This window comes from Triturus cristatus, chromosome 1_2 (assembly GCF_964204655.1).
Source record: "Triturus cristatus chromosome 1_2, aTriCri1.1, whole genome shotgun sequence".
NCBI classification, from domain to species: domain Eukaryota; kingdom Metazoa; phylum Chordata; class Amphibia; order Caudata; family Salamandridae; genus Triturus; species Triturus cristatus.
The window spans coordinates 35,843,994-35,863,668 of NC_140580.1; the positions used below are offsets into that span (position 1 = coordinate 35,843,994).

The window sequence follows — 19,675 nt, forward strand, 5'->3', positions numbered from 1 at the left end:
AACACAGCCCTTAACCTGCGGCGCTTGCATGGGGTGCTCGCGCGCGTCCCATTTATACGGGAACCGGCCATTTTGGCGTCCTTAGACGCCACCATGGCGTTTGACACGCTTGAGTGGCCATACATCTGGGCGATGCTTGCGAAGTTCGGATTTGGCCCAGGATTCATCAGTTGGGTCAAATTGTTGTATGCGGGCCCATTGGCGCAGGTGGTCGTGAACGGAAGAGTATCGGCCCCGTTTGAGCTGGGCCGGGGCACGCGACAGGGCTGTCCCTTGTCGCCACTTCTTTTTGCGCTTGCCTTGGAGCCCCTGGCGGAGTGGCTGCGGTGGGAGCCTTCCATCCGTGGTCTCCGTTGGACCCCCGAGTATGAGGACCGCGTATCCCTATACGCTGATGACATCCTTCTGTACCTAGCCTCCCCATGTAAATCACTTATAGTGCTAGTTGATGTTTTACACTCGTTTGGTCGTAACTCCGGTCTCGTCATCAACTGGGCTAAATCGTGTGTATATGTTCTCTCTGGGGAGGCTCCTATTCTCCCGCGGGGCTGTCCGATCCAGGTCGCCCCGCAGGGATTTCGGTACCTGGGTGTCTTCATTACTCTGGACCCGGAGGCCCGGTATGAACGGAATCTGCTTCCCCCCCTCCAGCGTCTGCGGGTAGATGTCGCACGCTGGCGGCGCCTGCCGCTTTCGCCGCTCGGCCGGGCGGCATTGTTCAAGATGATGTCTCTGCCGCGTTTTCTGTACGCTTTGCAGAACACTATGGACTTGGTCCCGGCGCACTACTTCTGTGAGGTGGAGAGTCTGCAACGCCGCCTGTTCTGGGACGGGAGGCCGCGCATTGCTCTGGCTAAGCTGACGCTCCCATGGTTTGACGGGGGGATTGCCCTCCCGGATATTAAACGGTACTATTGGGCCTCCCAGCTCGCTGCCATTAACCATGGCCTCTACGGGCCCGCCTTAAACCCGGCATTTGAAATGGACAAGATGCTCCTGCCAGGTGGCGACTACAATCGAGCGCTCTACTCTAGCGCGCCCGACGCTCGTCTAACGGGCCCCACGCGTGTCATGGTGCAAGTCTGGCACGCGGCCAATGCAGCTATGGGGTGGAAGGACCGTTTGACCCGGGCATCACCACTATACGCGTCTGAGCGGTTAGGTTCCCTGTGGACCTCTAAGGGCTTCGAGAAGTGGGACATAATAGGTATCAGTAAAGTGGGGGATCTTTGGACGAGGGGAGGATTTAAAACGTTCGATATGCTGCAGACGGAATTTCAGTTGCAGGGCAGTGAATACTTTCGGTATTTGCAGGTCCGTCATGCGCTGGGCTCCGTCTTCTCGGACGTTGCCTCCATCCCGGAATATTCCCCCCTGGAGGATAGAATGCTGGATGGGCACGTCCCGGACAGTACGATCTCACTTATATACAAAAAGCTCATAAACGACCGCTCGGGCCTGTTGACTGCCCTTCGTGCGCTTGGGTTGCCGACGGGCTGGAGTTGGACGACGAGGACTGGACCTCCGCGGTGGCCTCCCCGAAGGATGTTGCCATACCGGCTCGCCTTCGCTTCGTCCAGCTCAAGATACTCCACCGGGTCTACATGACGGGGCCAAAGCTTCTGCGTATGGGCTATGCTGGAGATGGGTTGTGTAAGCGTGGGTGTGGTGCTTTGGGGAACTTTATGCTTATTTTGTGGGAGTGCCCGGAGGTAGAGGGGTTCTGGCGTGGTGTACATGAGGTGCTGCGACTGGTTACGCATGTGGCGCTGTTGCCTGAAGCGAGGAGATGCCTGTTGAATGTGTGGGAACCGACTGATTACTCGGCGCCGCAGACGTGGTGGGTGACTCTGGGATATATGATAGCCAAGCGTGATATTGCTCAACTGTGGGGATCCCAGAGGCCCCCGACGGTCTCGGCCTGGAAAGAACACATGGACTGGTGCATGTTTCGTGAAAGGGTGGTGTATGTGGCGAGGGGTAAGCCTGGGACATGGGTGAAAGTATGGGGCCCCTGGAACGCCTACCGAGGGGGTATCTGCGCACCACCGCTGCTGCCTGATGCCTCGCCAGCCCCATCCCCTTAGCCGACTCATTCCCCCGCTGCCGGGCATTGGGTTCCCCCAGTCCTCGCTCTGTTCTCTTCCCCCTCCTCACACTTCTGTGTATAGTTGGGATCCCCCCTCTTGGGGAGTATGTGCTGCTATTTTTGATTGTGGGTTGCCTTGTGGGTGTGGTTTTAATTTTTGTTGTTCTTAATTTAAAATGAAACCGCATAATGGGGCCTGGATGATGTGGCTTTGACATTGTTACCTACTGAGAAATGCTCCTCCTGTAATACCACGTGTTCCATAAATGTATGTCGTATGTTCCTACCATTGCTAGCGGCCGGCCGGAAGGTTGTGGGCCCATACTTGTATACTTTTAAGACCTGTAATAAACGGTTTCAAAAAAAAAAAAAAAAAAAACAAGAGGGTAAGATTCCCGACATCAAAAGGCACCCCTGCATCCGGCGCCCTGCGACCCCCTGTGCCCAATCCCGGGGTACCCACCTAACGTACAACTACCCAACTTACCTCTCGAAGTGGTGGTGGCATCTGAAGCATCCTCGTCCCCGAGCTTGCAGCCTTTTTCCAAACCGGAACATTCCCATTGACTTCCATTGAGCGCCCGAAGGCTCAAAAGCACCCTGCACCCAGCCGCCCGAGTGGCCCTGGCAGTGCACTCTCTACACTAACCTACGTCCTCACTTGCCCTGAGTAAGTGACCAGGAGCCCAGCTCCCACAGCCGCGTGGCTTGCCAGACAGCAGCCACCAATCAAGGCCCCCCTATCCCTCATAGGATAACATTGGGCCTAACTCTCTCTGCACCCGGCCGTCCTGAAACCGCTGAGGGTGAACTAACTGTACCTACCTGACACTGGGGGACCCCCGAGTCTATGCCCGGAATTTCAACTCTGCCAGTCGGGTACTTACCCTTAAACCGCTAACTTCATTTTCCTCATAGGGTAACATTGACTGGCTTTTTCTTGAAAAATCTTCTAAGTGTGAACTTTTCAAAACTGCAAATATTCACTAAAAATCAGCCAAGTGACAAAAACTAATTTACTCACCTGCTCTTAGGTGAGCTCCCAGTGCTGGATCTTGGTGCCCAGCCCTGACTCTGAAAAGTGTCCACAACTGTACTTACCTCGAACTCATTTTTCTTCCATAGGAAACCATTGTCTGCTTTTCTGTGAAATTTCTTCTAAGTGTCTATTTTTGCAAAATTGAAATATTCTTTTAAAATCGTACCATTTCTGCAAACGAAATTACTTACCTGTTTCTGATAAGGACCCCAGTCCTGGGTCTAGGTACCCAGTCCTGGATTACTAAAGTAACGATAAAGTACTCTACCTGCAATTTGAATTTCTTGCCATAGAGATCCATTGAATGTTTTCTTTGAAATATTTTCTAAGTGCTAACTTTTGAAATAGCTAAATATTACTTAAAAATCATTACAGTTATTAAGTCGACTTTCATCACTTGATTCTGAGTACTGACCCAGAGCTGGATCTAGGAGCCAGACCTGGAATTTCAAAAGTAATCTGAAAAGTAATTTATTACAAGATAACCTGAATTTACCATTGAGCTCAATGCATTGTTATGTTTAGGAAATAGGATTGTTTATTGTAACCAACTGTGACTGTTTACAAAAATCCATTGCTTATTGCAAAAGTATTTATATTCAATCTCTCATTCTGAGAAAAGTATATTTTTATTCCCTTTGTGGTTCTAAAAATAAAACAAGCATATATTTTATATATATATATAAACCATTGGCCTAGAGTTCAGTTATTGAGTGTGTGAAACCATTTGCTGACTGAGTGTGTACAATAAATGCTTTACACTGTCCTCAGGTACTGCCTTACTGCTCGACCAAGCTACCACTTTTGAGAGTAAGGTCATACCTAACTTTGACCTCTATCAGCCTCTGGGGGACTGTGGACTCTGTACACCCTGTACCCATTAGGGAACAGTATATACAGAGCCACTTTCTCACATTGGTGGATCAGCGGTGGGATACAAACTTGCATTTGTTGGACTACTTGGTTACCATCTGATCACACGACAGAACTCTTAAAAATTGCCTTTAGAATTCTGATTGGTTTTTCCAAAATTACTAAAAGTCTTGCTAGGGCCTTGGTTAAGTCCCATTAGAATTTTAGAAAAATAAAAGTCACTATAGTCAGGGTAGAGGGTTAGAACTGTCAGGTTAGAATGTCTCAAACAAACCCAGCTATTAGTGATAATAATAACATGGACCTGGTGGAGGAGCTCGACCTCACACCTTACTTACACTTGTCTTTCAAGGAATTGAGGTCCTTATGTAAACTCAAAAATTTACAAATGGGTCTGCATCCAACCAAACAAGGGCTCCAGGAGCTCCTGGCTGAGTATGCTAAAGACCACCCATCTGAACATGGTGATGGCCAGTCAGATGAGGAAAGGGAAACAGGGGAGGTGGACAGCAACCTCCCCATACTATTCCTTAGGGAGGAGATGGCACCCATACCCTCCAACACAAGAATTAGCATCTGGGCACCTAGAGACCACACAGGTGGCTCTGGTCCCAGGGACAACACTGGGGGACCCCCCAGTGAAGAGGACAGCCTTGTGAGGCTGGCCAAAAGAATAGATCTAGAGTCCAGACTCCTGGCCCTAGAAAAGGAAAGGAGAGAGATGGGTTTAGCACCCATCAATGGTGGCAGCAATAATAAAAACAAGGATAGGGAGGAAACTTCTGACCTTAAAATCCCCAAAGGGATTGTCCCTAAATTTGAGGAAGGTGATGATATCACCAAATGGTTCACAGCCTTTGAGAGGGCTTGTGATATCAGAAAAGTAAAGAAACCTCTCTGGGGGCACTCCTATGGGAACTGTTCTCTGGTAACTGCAAAGACAGGCTTCTGACCCTCTCTGGGCCAGAAGCAGGATCCTATGACCTCATGAAGGAAGCTCTGATTGAGGGATTTGGATTCACCACTGAGGAGTATAGAATTAGATTCAGGGGGGCTCACAAAACCCAGACCCAGTCCTGGATTGATTTTGTAGATTTCTCAGTGAAGACACTGGATGGTTGGTTAGCTGGACATGGTGTGCAGGATTTTACTGGATTGTACAATTTATTCATGAAGGAACATATTTTGAGTAACTGCACAAATGAAAAGTTGCATCAGCATTTGGTAGACCTAGGTCTAAAATCCCCCCAAGAATTGGGAAAAAGGGCAGACCACTGGGTCAAGACTAGGGTGACTAGGACGTCCACTGGGAGGGACCAGAACCAAGGGGTCCCAAAGCCTCCCCAGAAGAAAGAGAGTGAACCCCTTGTGGATAAAAGAAAGGAGTCCCAGGTAGCCCCCCAAAAACCTGACCAGGAGGGTGGGCCCAAAGACACCTCACAAACTAAACCAGGGTACCAAGGTACGAATTGGGATCCCAACAGAATATGGTGTTTCAACTGTCAGAAGGCTGGACACCACACCCAGGACTCTAGCTGTCCTAAAAAATAAGGTTCCTAGTACAGCTTCAGGGGTGACTAGTGTAGCCCCAGGGGTTGCCAGTGTAGCTTGGGAGGGAGGGTCCTCAGATGAGGAAGTCCTCCTAGCTTTCAACTGGGGAATGGGCCCAAGAAGCAAGCTGGTGATCCCAGAAGGAAGTAGACACTTCCACCACCTACTGGTGAATGGAATCCCAGCCACTGCCCTGAGAGATACCTGTACCAGTCACACTGTGGTACATGACAGGTTGGTATTCCCACACCAATATGTCCCAGGGGAAACAAGAAGGGTAAGAACTGTCCCAGGGGGAGTCACTGTTAGGCCTGTGGCTATAGTGCCCCTAGCCACAGCTGGGTCCCTTAGATGGAGAAAAGTGATAGTCAGTAAAAACCTCCCCCTTGATTGTCTCTTGGGGAATGATCACTTAGATGTGGAACTGAGCCAAAGAGAGGTGCTGGCCCAATGCCAGGCCTCGCCCAAAGAACCTGTGGGGGCTCAACCTGCAGTCAGTGCAGCTGAGTCCCAAAAGAGTGAGAAGAAACAGGGTAGGAAAGGTGGGCAACTGTTAGCCACAGTTCCAGAGAGCCAGGGAGATTCTATCCCAGTAAGGGAAAACTCCCACAATGGCACTGGTAAAGCCCCCCGTAGCCAACAGCAAGACCTGACTAGTCAGGCAACTGTCCAGCCTGAATTAGTGGCTCCTCAGGTGGCAGAACAAAGGGTAGAGGAGGGGTGTTCCCTACCAAGAGTAGGGACCCCCTATCGTCAAACAGACCAACAGCTAGGACCCAAAGAGAACTATAAAATAGCCCCCTCACTTGCCAGTCAGGAGCTAAAGGTGTGGTTCTGGGCACTGACAGCTGTCAGCAGCCTCTGCTGGGTGTTAGCCTTCATGGCAGCCCTATCCTTGGCATGGTGGCCTAACCCCCTGCCAAATAGCAAGTCAGGCCCCCTGACATTATTGGTCATGGTGGGGTTGCTCAAGCTGTGGGTAGCCTCTGTGGGTAAGCTGGGCCTAGCCCTCGCTAAGTTAGAAACTACCGAGGTATACACCTCTAAACCCAAAATAGAAAGATGGGACCAGGACAGTAAAAGACAAGGAGAGGAGCCTTGGGAGTTAGGTCCTGAAACTAATAAGACAGGCCAGCTCCCCAAAGGGACTGACCTAGGCAGAAGGATGTAAGGCAGAGTAGGCCCTGCAACTTTCAAACCACTTCCCCAACTCTTCCTCGCCTGAAAGACTAGGTAGACTCTCCCAGCTTTGGCAGAAGTCTCCTGGCCTTTGGGCTGGGGGGGGGCTTGTGTGAGAAAGTGGGTTTCTGTTGCAGTAACCCCCCCCCTTTTTTTTTTGCCTAATAGCTGATGCACTTTTCCTTGTTGTGCCCTGGGCTCCTGCCAATCAGGTGCCCAGGGCCTATGTTCCTTCCTTAAAACACACAAACTCCCAATTGGCAAACCCTGGCCATTTGTCAGCCCCTGGTAAATGGTACCCTAGGTACCCAGGGCCTTGTGACCAGGGAAGGCCTCTAAGGGCTGCAGCACTCATTGTGCCACCCTTAGAGGCCCTGTACCCTTACACACACACACTGCCTTTGCAGGCTGAGTGTCTGGGTGCAGGACAAAACAAAGAGTCGACATGGCACACATCTCTGTGTGCCATGCCCATCACCTACACTGCCAAGGCATATGTCAGCCACCCCTCTGGCTGGGTGCCTTATGCCTATGGTGTGGGCACAGGAGCAGGAGCCCTGTGCCCCTACAGTACCCAGGTCCATTCCTGGGCACTGTAAGTACAGTGCTGCCTTTTACAAGTACATGGTGCTGAGAGCTCGTCAAACACGAGCTCCACAGCACCATATTGGCAACACTGAAGCCTGGGAAGTTTGGTATCAAACTTCTCAGCACATTGAACCCACACTGATGCCAGTGTAGGATTTAATGTACTAAGCACCCCAGAGGGCATCTTAGAGATGCCCCCTTACAGCTAACTTACAATCCACGTCTGCTCTGAGGCTGCCCAGGCTGCCACACAGCAGACACGTTGCTGGACCCCTGGGTGGGAGAGCCCCTGCTCTCCCGGGCCTGCAACAATGCACATCCTGGGTGAGGTGAGAAATCTCCTCCCCCAGGATGAGCAAAGGGAAGCTTCAAAGGCATACCGCCATTTGGAGTTTCCCCAGGCCACTGCAACCCCCCACTCTGGCCGGAAACCCCATACAAGGACAGGGGATGTGCCAGCCTGCCCACCCCACCCCTCAGGTGGGGGAGGCGAGGTGAAGCACATCTCCGGGCTCTCGCCATCTTGAAGATGGGAGGCCCTACCCTATCAGGATTAGGCTACTGCCCCCCTCCCACAGGAGAGAGGCAGGATAGGGGGTGTACCCACCCCAGGACAGGGACCCATTGGTCCCTGGCCTTCACCTACCTGTAACGCCCCTAAATCTAGTATTTAGGGGCACCCTGAACCTTCCTTCCTTAGATTCCAGATAGAAAATTACAAGAAGAGCAAGAAGAACAAAGACCTGCCCTGCAGCTGCTAAAAAGAGAAGAAGACACCAACTGCTTAGGCCCCAGCCCTACCGGCCTGTCGACTCTCGAACCTGCACCAGCGCGGCATCTCTCGTGGCCAGCAACCTCACCAACCCCGGAGGACCTGGCTACCTTTTGGCTCTAAGCCCCTGGGACTCCCATGAGTAGAGGCTCTACTCAAGAAACCTATTTTTAACCCCTGGCAGCAGCCCGGAACCGCGGACCCAACACACTCTGCACCAGCCAAGCCTGGCCAGTGCCGGAGTGGACAAAGACCCTGAGGACGACCTCACGGCGACTGTGACCCCGAGTCCGGCACCCAAGGACCCCCCTCGACATCCCGGACGAAGCCTGCAGCCTCAGAACCAAGTGCCACCCCAACCGCGATCAACCAGAGGGTAAGATTCCCGACGTCAAAAGGCACCCCTGCACCCGGCGCCCTACGGCCCCCTGTGCCCAATCCCGGGGTACCCACCTAACCTACAACTACCCAACTTACCTCTCGAAGTGGTGGTGGCACCTGAAACATCCTCGTCCCCGAGCCTGCAGCCTTTTTCCAAACCGGAACATTCCCATTGATTTCCATTGAGCGCCCGAAGGCTCAAAAGCACCCTGCACCCAGCCGCCCGAGTGGCCCTGGCAGTGCCCTCTCTACACTAACCTACTTCCTCACTTGCCCTGAGTAAGTGACCAGGAGCCCAGCTCCCACAGCCGCGTGGCTTGCCAGACAGCAGCCACTAACCAAGGCCCCCCTATCCCTCATAGGATAACATTGGGCCTAACTCTCTCTGCACCCGGCCGTCCTGAAACCGCTGAGGGTGAACCAACTGTACCTACCTGACACTGGGGGAACCCTGAGTCCATGCCCGGAATTTCAACTCTGCCAGTCGAGTACTTACCCTTAAACCGCTAACTTCATTTTCCTCATAGGGTAACATTGACTAGCTTTTTCTTCAAAAATCTTCTAAGTGTGAACTTTTCAAAACTGCAAAAATTCACCAAAAATCAGCCAAGTGACAAAAACGAATTTACTCACCTGCTCCTAGGTGAGCTCCCAGTGCTGGATCTTGGTGCCCAGCCCTGACCCTGAAAAGTGTTCACAACTATACTTACCTCTAACTCATTTTTCTCCCATAGGAAACCATTGTCTGCTTTTCTGTGAAATTTCTTCTAAGTGTCTATTTTTGCAAATTTGAAATATTCTTTTATAATCGTACCATTTCTGCAAACGAAATTACTTACCTGCTTTTGATAAGGACCCCAGTCCTGGGTCTAGGCACCCAGTCCTGGATTACTAAAGTAACGATAAAGTACTCTACCTGCAATTTGAATTTCTTGCCATAGAGATCCATTGAATGTTTTCTTTGAAATATTTTCTAAGTGCTAACTTTTGAAATAGCTAAATATTATTTAAAAATCATTACAGTTATTAAGTCGACTTTCATCACTTGATTCTGAATACTGACCCAAGGCTGGTTCTAGGAGCCAGACCTGGAATTCCAAAAGTAATCTGAAAAGTAATTTATTACAAATAACCTGAATTTACCATTGAGCTCAATGCATTGTTATGTTTAGGAAATAGGATTGTTTATTGCAACCAACTGTGACTGTTTACACAAATTTATTGCTTAAGACAAAAGTATTTATATGCAACCTCCGATTCTGAGAAAGTATATTTTTACCCCCTTTGTGGTTCTAAAAATAAAACAAGCATATATTTTATATATATAAACCATTGGCCTAGAGTTCAGTTATTGAGTGTGTGAAACCATTTGCTGACTGAGTGTGTACAATAAATGCTTTACACTGTCCTCTGGTACTGCCTTACTGCTCGACCAAGCTACCACTTTTGAGAGTAAGGTCATACCTAACTTTGACCTCTATCAGCCTCTGGGGGACTGTGGACTCTGTACACCCTGTACCTATTAGGGAACAGTATATACAGAGCCACTTTCTCACAGTTTGTGTGTAGTAAATGTCCTGCCTGTGTCATATGTTGCACCCTCTCTTTAGGACTTGGCAGGCCGGCCAGAGGGGTGACTTACACAGATGTACAGGGGAAGTTGTGACTTTGCCTTTGCTTTCAGTGGCAAAGTTGGGCTAACAGGTACACAATTGCTCTACCAGTCTGCAGTGTGGGACCTGTTTTACTTGGGGATCTGTTTTACTTGGGAGGTGGCCAAGGTGGCCCAACCAGTGTTGCAAGCCCTTAGGTACCCACCCTTGTAACCTACATGTCCTGGGTACCTAGGTAACATTTACTAGGGACTTACAGGTAAGTTAGCCCTTTCCAATTTGATACAGTCTATTCGAAATACAGTTTAGGGTCCGGGCACTGGCTTTGAGTTCAGTCGAAAAACTAGCAGCATCAGTTAACTCAGAGGTGACCCTTAAAAAAGAGGCATTTTTCACATGTGAATCCAAAAAATATTCTTGCTGCAAAACAAAAAGGCATCTTAACAGTAGGGGTAGTTTTTTATTTTTAAGAATTTTATGGATTCACATACCATTTACATGCCTCCCCAGAAGGAGGTGAATTTGCAAAGAAGAGGCATAAAAAAAAGAACACAACAAAAGGGAAACCAAAAACTCAAAGTAGTCGCTAGAAAAAAATCTGAGGATGGCAACCTTTGAAGGGTTTCCGGGGCATACGTCTGATGTCATAGAAGGATGGAAATGACACCAAAGGGTGGATGATGCCTATGCAAAAAAAAAAAAAAGAGAGAGAGAGAAATAAGACTAAAATACAATTTCAGACCTGACCACTAGATGAAATAATGCACAGCATGTGAATCTAGAGAATTCTTTAAACTTCAAAAGTACTCCGACATGGGAAGTATCCTTTTCATTTATTTAATTATTTATTTATTTGGCCAAAGGGTCCTTCCTTGTAAACACTGACTGACATGGAACTGCAAATCTTCCTCTGAGAGTAAGAAGTAAAGTGATTATTAGCTGCCTTAACTCAGTGTACTAAACACACATTTAGAAATGACATAATTGTTTTTTTTCTCCAACTAGATCTTTCTGCTTTCAAGGACTTAATAGAAGAATCGGAAATAAAGCATTTTCCTGACAACGACCTTTTACGCCGCCTGCGTTTAGTTACCCAGGATGCAGACAAATGTGCATCAGTGGCGCAACTGCTTCTAAAAGGCAAAAGGCAGACCAGGTAACATTCTTTTTCACTTTGTTTCCCAGCCTAATGGTGAAATTGTTGAATTGTCTGACTGTTACGCAGCAGCTAATTTCATAGTTTAAAACAAAATGTGATTGTTTTTGCTTTTTCCCTTGATGGTTTAATAATCGTTTGACCAGTGCAGACTTTTACAAGCTCCCAGTTTGTGATTGGCCTGCCGATGTTCTTGCTAAGTTTTTCCTTGTTCTTTTTAGGTATCGATCAGGTGGTGGTAAATCTCAAAGCCTTTTAACTCTGAATGAGCTGCGGAGTTTCGTGAAACAGCTTTATGCCCTCCCATGTGTCATCAGTCAGACACCATTGCTTAAGGTACTCTCATTTTAATTTGGAAATTGGGGTTGACTATTGACTCATTGTTTTTACTTTTAAGAGGTTCTTTCCCTCAATGCTCTTAACTTTCAAGACCACAAGGCCTCACAATCTATCATGCAAATAAGTCCTCCAGTAGTGGTTATAAAATACAAAACCTGGTTACCATGACAACAAATTAATTTAAAACACCGTTAACATAAGCCTTGCCTGTTGTCCTTGGCTTTTTTTATGTGCACATAGGTGTTACCAGAATCGCCCCATATTGTTGTTGCAGTTTTATAGAGTAAACCCAAAATCAATTCAAGCTTAACTGTTCCGATACCACATGTGCGGTTGACACCAATGGAAGGTAAACGCCACCTTGTTTGCTAAAAGACTTGTGCAGCATGGAACATTTTGTAGATCCGTATAATGAGACCTTATTGTGCCATGTATAGTTCGGAAAAACATCTACACAAATCATTTTCTGTCCACCCTATGAGGAGTCTGCACAACTCACTGTGATGCCAATGCTAAGCCCTCAATGCTCCCAGTGTGATTCATTTGAAAATTATATGTTCGAGGCATATGAGCTGCAGATTACACACTTGTGCATAGATCGCCATCTGGTGTTGGGCCCGGATGTTTGCAGTTTGTTTTTCCTCTTGGAAAGTCTTTGGAAGTCACGAGGTCGGTGACTCCTCATTTGGATCGTATTGCGCATGGGCTTCGGCTCCATCCTCAGATTGTTTTTTTCCGCCATCTGGCTCGGATGTGATCTTAGCGCTCCGGCTCAGAACAGCTTCCAGTTCGACGGTCGACGCGCAATCCTCACCTTAAACCGCGGTATTGTTTCGATCGCAATCTCCCCCACTCGACGCGCCTTCTCATCGGCACGGACCTTCAGTTCCAGTCGTCGACTGTGGCCTTCGGGCCTCTCCAAACTTCGGTCCTGGCTAATGGAAAGGACTCCATTTACAAAGTGCCCTCTGTGGGTCCAAATTCCCCCACACCGATCTCCACGAGGCCTCTCCCCTGAACACGAGGCTCGAGACTGTCCGGCGTGTAAGTCCTTCTGGTCCAAAAAGACTATTCGGGACCCAAGAGCCAGAAGAACTATGGCGCACTCCTCGACGACGATTCCGGACGACATCTTCGGAGAAGGCATCGACGCTCCAGAGCAGTACACCGAAGAGGGCCTTGTCAGTGCTTCCGAGGCCGACGACTCAGATGTGGAGGACATCACCCCGGCGCATAGGCCCCCCCCCCCACCTCTGCCGGCACCGAAAAAGGCTCCGGTCACACCTTCGCCTCCGGGCCTAGGTAAGACCAAGGACACTGCTTCCAACACCCCACCTTCGGGCTCGGTGAAGAAGCCAAGCAAGCCTTCCGGCGGCTCGGGCTCGAGCCAGCCTACTCTCGGTACCGATAAACACGCTTTGGCGCCGAAAAAGAAGCCGAACTCCATATCAACACCGAGCTCCGCACCGAAGCACTCTGGGTCGAAACTCAGTTCTTTGGCACCGACAACACCCTCGGTGCCGACCAAAGCACACAAGGCCACCGGCACCGTCACTTCGAGGCCGAAATCTATCTCGGCGCCCACCAAGCGTCCGGAGGTTCCCAAACCAGGTTCCAAACAACGAACCAGCACTGAAAAGCCTAAAAAGCCAGCGGCACAGATTCCTTCGGCGCCGACGGACAGATCAGCCTCACCGGACTTATTTACACCGGATCCCTTGCAAAAAACACTCACCAAGGATCCAAAAAACTGAACATTTGACCCTTTCTTCCAAGAAGAGACATTTGGGGAAGCCTGCTCCACCTCCGCCTCCAAAGAGGAAGGACTCTGCTACCTCCCCATTCAGAATACCTTCCCCACCTCCTCCACCTTCTCCACCTCCACCCCCACCCCCTCCGCCTTCTCCACCCCCTCCGCCTTCTCCACCCCAACCTCATCGTTCTCCCACCCCTTCTCCACAAGATGATGATCACGGGGACCCATATGATGATAGGGGATGTCCCACAGGACCTACCCACAGGGGACCCCACTCCTTCAGGATCCCCAGACCCATGGGACGACTACAATATGCCTGATATCCCCAATGTCCCTCAAGATGACTTTTACCCCTCCAGGCCATCTCCACCAGAAGACTCATTGGGGTTCCACCACCTACTGCAAAGGGCAGCACACTATCACGGGGTAGATTTACATACCGACCGCGTGGAGGAAGACTTCCTCCTTGACACGTTCGACACCACACATAGGTCTACCTCCATATTACCTATGCTTAAAGGAGTGGTAGAGGTTTTTAAGGACCCAGTTAGAGCCAGGGTCATTAACCCGCGCATCGAGAAAAAAATACAAAGCTGCCCCCACAGATCCCTCCTACATCAGAGGGCCAGCGCCACTGTACTCTCTAGTGGTATCCACTGCACGTAAAAGGGCAAATTCCCAGGCATCAGGTGAAGCACCACCACCTGACAAAGAGTCGAAGCTACTGGATGCATCAGGGAAATGCACTGCGTCACAAGCAGCCAATATGTGGCGTATCGCCAATACTCAAGCGCTATTGGCCAGATATGACAGGGCACATTGTGACGAGTTAGAGAGCATAATGCACCACCTCCCTGAGAAATATAAAGCTAGGGCCAACGAACTAATTGAAGAGGGTAAAACCATTACAAACACCTCTATACGCTGTGCCTTAGATGCAGCAGACACAGCTTCCAGGGCCATCAATACAAGCGTCCTCCTGCGTCGCCATGCTTGGCTGAGAATATCAGGGTTTAAACCGGAGGTACAAGCCTCCATCCTTAACCATCCCTTTGACCAGGAACATCTATTTGGCCCAAAGGTAGATGAGGCCCTAGAAAAAATGAAGAAGGATACAGATACGGCGAAGTCCATGGGAGCCTTACAGTCACACCCTCCTAGACGCTCCTTTCGCCGCTCTTTCTTTCGCTGTACATCTAGAGGCTACTCTTCAGATACCGCGTCCACTTCGTACAAATCCCCCACTCAGTCCACCTTCACGAGGGGTTATCAAAGAGGCGGCTATAGGGGTAACAATAATAAAGGCAGAGGCAAAACAAACAACGCCCGCTCTGCCACAACGCCTACCCAATGGCTTCCCCCCCCATTCCCCCCAGACCACTCCACTCCGGTCGGAGGCAGACTCCAACATTTCCTTCCCGTCTGGGCTACCATCACCTCAGACAAATGGGTGACACAAATAATTCAATCAGGCTACTGCCTAGAACTCATATCTACCCCCCCAAACATTCCACCCAGGCAGCGCCCAATGTCACAAGAACATTTGATACTCCTAAAGCAGGAGGTAGTCTCCCTCCTACAAAAACAAGCATTAGAACCCGTTCCTACCAACCAACAAAACATGGGAGTCTACTCCCTATATTTTCTCATACCAAAAAGGGACGAGACTCTACGTCCCATCCTAGATCTCCGAGCCCTAAACACATACATACACTCCGACCATTTCCATATGGTAACGCTTCAGCAGGTACTTCCGCTCCTCTCCCAAAACGACTTCTTGACCACCCTAGATCTAAAAGACACGCATTTTCACATTCCAGTGCACAAAGCTCACTACAAGTACCTCAGATTTGTAGTGGACGGACAACACTTCCAATTCAAGGTGCTCCCGTTCTGGGTCACAACAGCGCCAAGGGTATTCACCAAGTGCCTAGCAGTGGTAGCAGCACATTTACGAAGACAACACATCCACGTCTTCCCATACTTGGACGACTGGCTGATAAAAGCCGGGTCGTACAATCAGTGTGTTCAAAACACATCTATCACCATTCAATTACTCCACCAGCTGGGCTTCACAGTAAACCACCAGAAGTCCCATCTCCAACCATCCCACATAAAACAATACCTCGGTGCCACCATAGACACCTCAAGAGCACTGGCTTACCCCAATCCGGCCAGGATTGCAAGCAGTCCAGCTCTACGTGCAATATTCGCACTACAACACTCCCTTCCAGCTCGAGTGTTTATGCAACTAATAGGGATGATGGCCTCTTGCATTTTCATAGTGCCTCACGCAAGACTCCAGATGCGTCCTCTCCAAGAGTGCTTAGCACGCCAATGGAACCAGGCCCAGGGTCAATTAACAGATCTGGTGTTGGTAGACGGTCGCACCCATCGCTCTCTGCAGTGGTGGAACACCACAAACATTTCCAAAGGTCGACCGTTCCTGGACCCGGTTCCTCAAATAGTACTGACAACGGACGCATCGCTCTACGGCTGGGGAGCTCATCTACTACATCTCACCACACAGGGCAAGTGGACACCTCAACAAAAGTAGTTACTCCATATCAACCATCTGGAGTTACTAGCAATCTTCTTAGCCCTAAAATCTTTTCAAACTCAAATTTCAGGCAAGGCAGTCCTGATCCGGACAGACAACATGACAGCCATGTATTCTATCCCAAAACAAGGCGGCACACACTCTCCACAGCTCTCTCACCTAGCACAGAGCATATGGAGATGGGCGATACCCCAGAAAATCTTTCTCCTAGCTCAGCATGTCCCAGGAGTCCAAAACACAGTGGCAGATCTGCTCAGCAGACAGACACAACAGATCCACGAGTGGGAGCTTCACCCGCAAGTTCTTCACCCATACTTTCAAATGTGGGGGCATCCACAGATAGACCTCTTCGCCACCCACGAAAACGCCAAATGCCCAACCTTCGCCGCCAGATACCCACACCCATTGTCCAAAGGGAATGCGATATGGATGAACTGGTCAGGCAAATTTGCGTACGCTTTTCCGCCTCTGCCACTCATTCCACTAGTGGTGCGCAAACTACAACACTCCCTCACACTAATCCTAGTAGCTCCAACGTGGGCCAAGCAACCGTGGTATACCACACTGCTGGAACTATCTGTAGTGCCGCACCAAAAACTACACCTCTCTCCACACCTCTTAACCCAGAACCATGGAGAGATCAGGCACCCGGACCCAGCGCAGCTCAACCTTGCGATCTGGCTCCTGAAATCTTAGAATTCGGGTACCTAAATCTTCCCCCTGACTGTATGAACGTCATCAGAGAAGCTAGAAGACCTACCACTAGAGCGTGCTACGCCGCCAAGTGGAAACGTTTTGTTGTTTATTGCCACAACAACACCATCAATCCACTGGACGTGTCCATTCAACACATAATAGGCTACTTACTCCACCTACAAAGGTGCAATCTAGCCTATACGTCCATTCGACTACACCTCGCAGCTATTGCAGCTTACTTACAAAACAGGCAACATCTTTCACTCTTCAGAGTACCTGCCATTAAAGCCTTCATGGAAGGCCTTAAAATAATAATTCCCCCCAGAGTGCCACCCTCACCTGTGTGGAACTTAAATATCGTTCTCACAAGGCTAATGGGGCCTCCCTTCGAACCTCTCCATAAATGCGAATTACAGTTCCTAACATGGAAAACCGCCTTTCTTGTAGCCATCACTTCCCTTAGACGGGTCAGTGAGATGCAAGCACTTACCATTCAAGAAGCTTTTCTCCAAATGCACCATAACAAAGTTGTTCTCCGTACCAACCCAAAATTCCTCCCTAAAGTCATTTCTCCCTTTCACCTAAACCAAACAGTAGAACTACCAGTATTTTTCTTGCAACCACAGACCGTTGCAGAAAGGGCTCTTCACACACTGGATGTGAAACGAGCCTTACTCTACTACATTCAGAGAACACAACCTATCCGTAAGACCAAACAACTGTTTGTTTCTTTCTCTCCACCACACAAAGGTAACCCCATCTCAAAATCGGGGATAGCTAGGTGGATTGTAAAATGCATTCAAATCTGCTACCATAAAGCAAAGCGAACGCTCTCCATTCCCCCGAAAACCCATTCTACACGAAAAATAGGGGCTTCCATGGCATTCTTAGGGAACATCCCATTAGATGATATCTGCAAAGCAGCTACATGGTCAACACCGCACACTTTCACCAAACACTATTGTGTAGATGTGCAAACTAAGCAACAAGCTAGTGTGGGCTAGGCTGTACTCAAAATATTATTTCAAACCACTGCAACAGATACGGGTGGTTGCCGCTAACAGTCTGTACTGCTATATAATGTATGCACAAGTGTGTAATCTGCAGCTCATATGCCTCGAACGGAATATGCTACTTACCAGTAAGCATCTGTTCTTGGCATGTAGAGCTGCAGATCAACACACGCCCACCCGCCTCCCTGGCTACCTGTATCTGTCCCAGTTTATCTTATTTAGATAGCACACACATGGGTATCTTCACGGTTACTACTACGCTCCATCTTTCCCTGCTGGCAAAAAACAATCTGAGGATGGAGCCGAAGCCCATGCGCAATACGATCCAAAAGAGGAGTCATCGACCTTGTGACTTCCAAAGTCTTTCCAAGAGGAAAAACAAACTGCAAACATCCGGGCCCAACACCAGATGGCGATATATGCACAAGTGTGTAGATCTGCAGCTCTGCATGCCAAGAACAGATGCATACTGGTAAGTAGCATATTCCTTTCTGCATTCTGGTTGAAAGGAAACTAACACAGAATCTAGTGAGCACCAAACCTATGGCAGAAACTTCAGCAGCTTAGCACAGGCCTTATCCATTTGCAAGTTCTAGTCTCATTTAATGACTCTGAATGGACAGGTTGTTTTCTTTCTGACTGATTGTCCTTTCTATTAATGAACTGAACACCTTTTAGTTTAACCCTCCAGTATCAGTCAATAACCAATGCATACTTACACAGAGTATATCATTTGTGTCTCCTGCATGGTTGCAAGGATACTGTATTCAAGAACTAAACTGTTTTTCTGCTGATAACGTGGAAAACCAGTATAAATCATTGCAATTCGGAGAGGCACATATTTTAGCATGGAGTTTCAGTATTGTGTTCAGAGCACCGTCGGTGATGACTCCGAAAGTGGCATGGGGGAACTATAGTGTAGTTCCTATTTCCCGTATAGGCTCTGCGCATTGGAATAATATACACTATAGTTTTTGGATAGGGCTAAGGTCAGTATGCTCCTATCGAGTACATTACTTATTACTTGTGTGTGCCAGCTAACTCAGAGGTCACCAGAAACTTCTCGAATGAAGAAGAAGGGATTAGTTTCTGACAACCGCATAAACATGACAACTTTGTTTCCCTTAGAATCGGAACGCATCTCAGAATCGTGTAAACAATAGATAAGTTTCACTCAGTCAATCGTGCATGCTTAGTTTCTCCAGAGATACACAGAAATAGACGGGCGTTTCAAGAAAAGGATTTATTGAATAGTCTTGTTTCTCGTGTAAGAGATATGAGCTGTTACAATCATTAGACAGTAAGCAAGATACAATACGCACATCGTAAGCAGTAAGAAGAAATAATACTGCAATAGCATTGTCTTTTAGCTATGACATATATTCATATATACATACATAAATAACACAGGCTAAAACGTGAATACTCGTCTGATGCTTCTAAATAGTTCTACCCCAGTGTACCTAACCTAAGTGTAGTACGAGGTAAGAAGTAGGTGCTGCTTTCTTATAGTATGGTATATTGTAAGTTTAGTATGCCAAGAGTCCCTCTAGGTTCTAGTTGGCTCCATACCTTTAGAATGAGAGAGGTGGGTATCTCCTTGCGGGTCTCAAACTCTAAATCCCCGCGATGAGAGTCAGAACACTGGAAGCTGGATTCTCTGCGAGCAGGGATGACAGTGTCTGGTCAGTGCGTCAGGCCGGGATATGGTCTCTTCCGAACGTGCCGTGGCGACCCATGCAGTCAAGTCGTGCTGAGTTGTGCCGTCGTTTGCCATGGTAAGGGAAGGTATATTTATACCTGGAAGGTGTTTAGGAATGCTAGCATTGACGTAAAGTTGGGCAGAGGAGGACGTCCTGGATGAACCCCTAAGGAATAGTAGTTCATGCATAATAGATGAGTTCTTCGAGAAATCAATAATCCTAGCTGGGGAAAGTCCCGTCGGCTTAAGGGTCTGGTTACTAAGAAGTCGTTGGGACGTGGGATGGACGGATGTAGGTGACCATGCCTGTATTTGCATAGCATGGCTAATGCCTAAATAAGGACTGGGATTCCTATGCCTAAATAAGG

At 48.7% G+C, this 19,675-nt stretch overlaps 1 protein-coding gene across 6 annotated transcripts in view; it reads left to right on the forward strand.

The window, feature by feature from the left end:
- KDM5B (lysine demethylase 5B) overlaps positions 1–19,675 on the forward strand; it is an 897,967-nt gene that overhangs the window by 428,618 nt on the left and 449,674 nt on the right. For all 6 annotated transcript variants that reach the window (XM_085600396.1, XM_085600377.1, XM_085600387.1 and 3 more), the window contains 2 exons: positions 11,091–11,241; positions 11,463–11,577. In XM_085600396.1, coding sequence (XP_085456522.1) covers positions 11,091–11,241; positions 11,463–11,577 — 266 coding nt within the window. The remainder of the gene's footprint in view (positions 1–11,090; positions 11,242–11,462; positions 11,578–19,675) is intronic.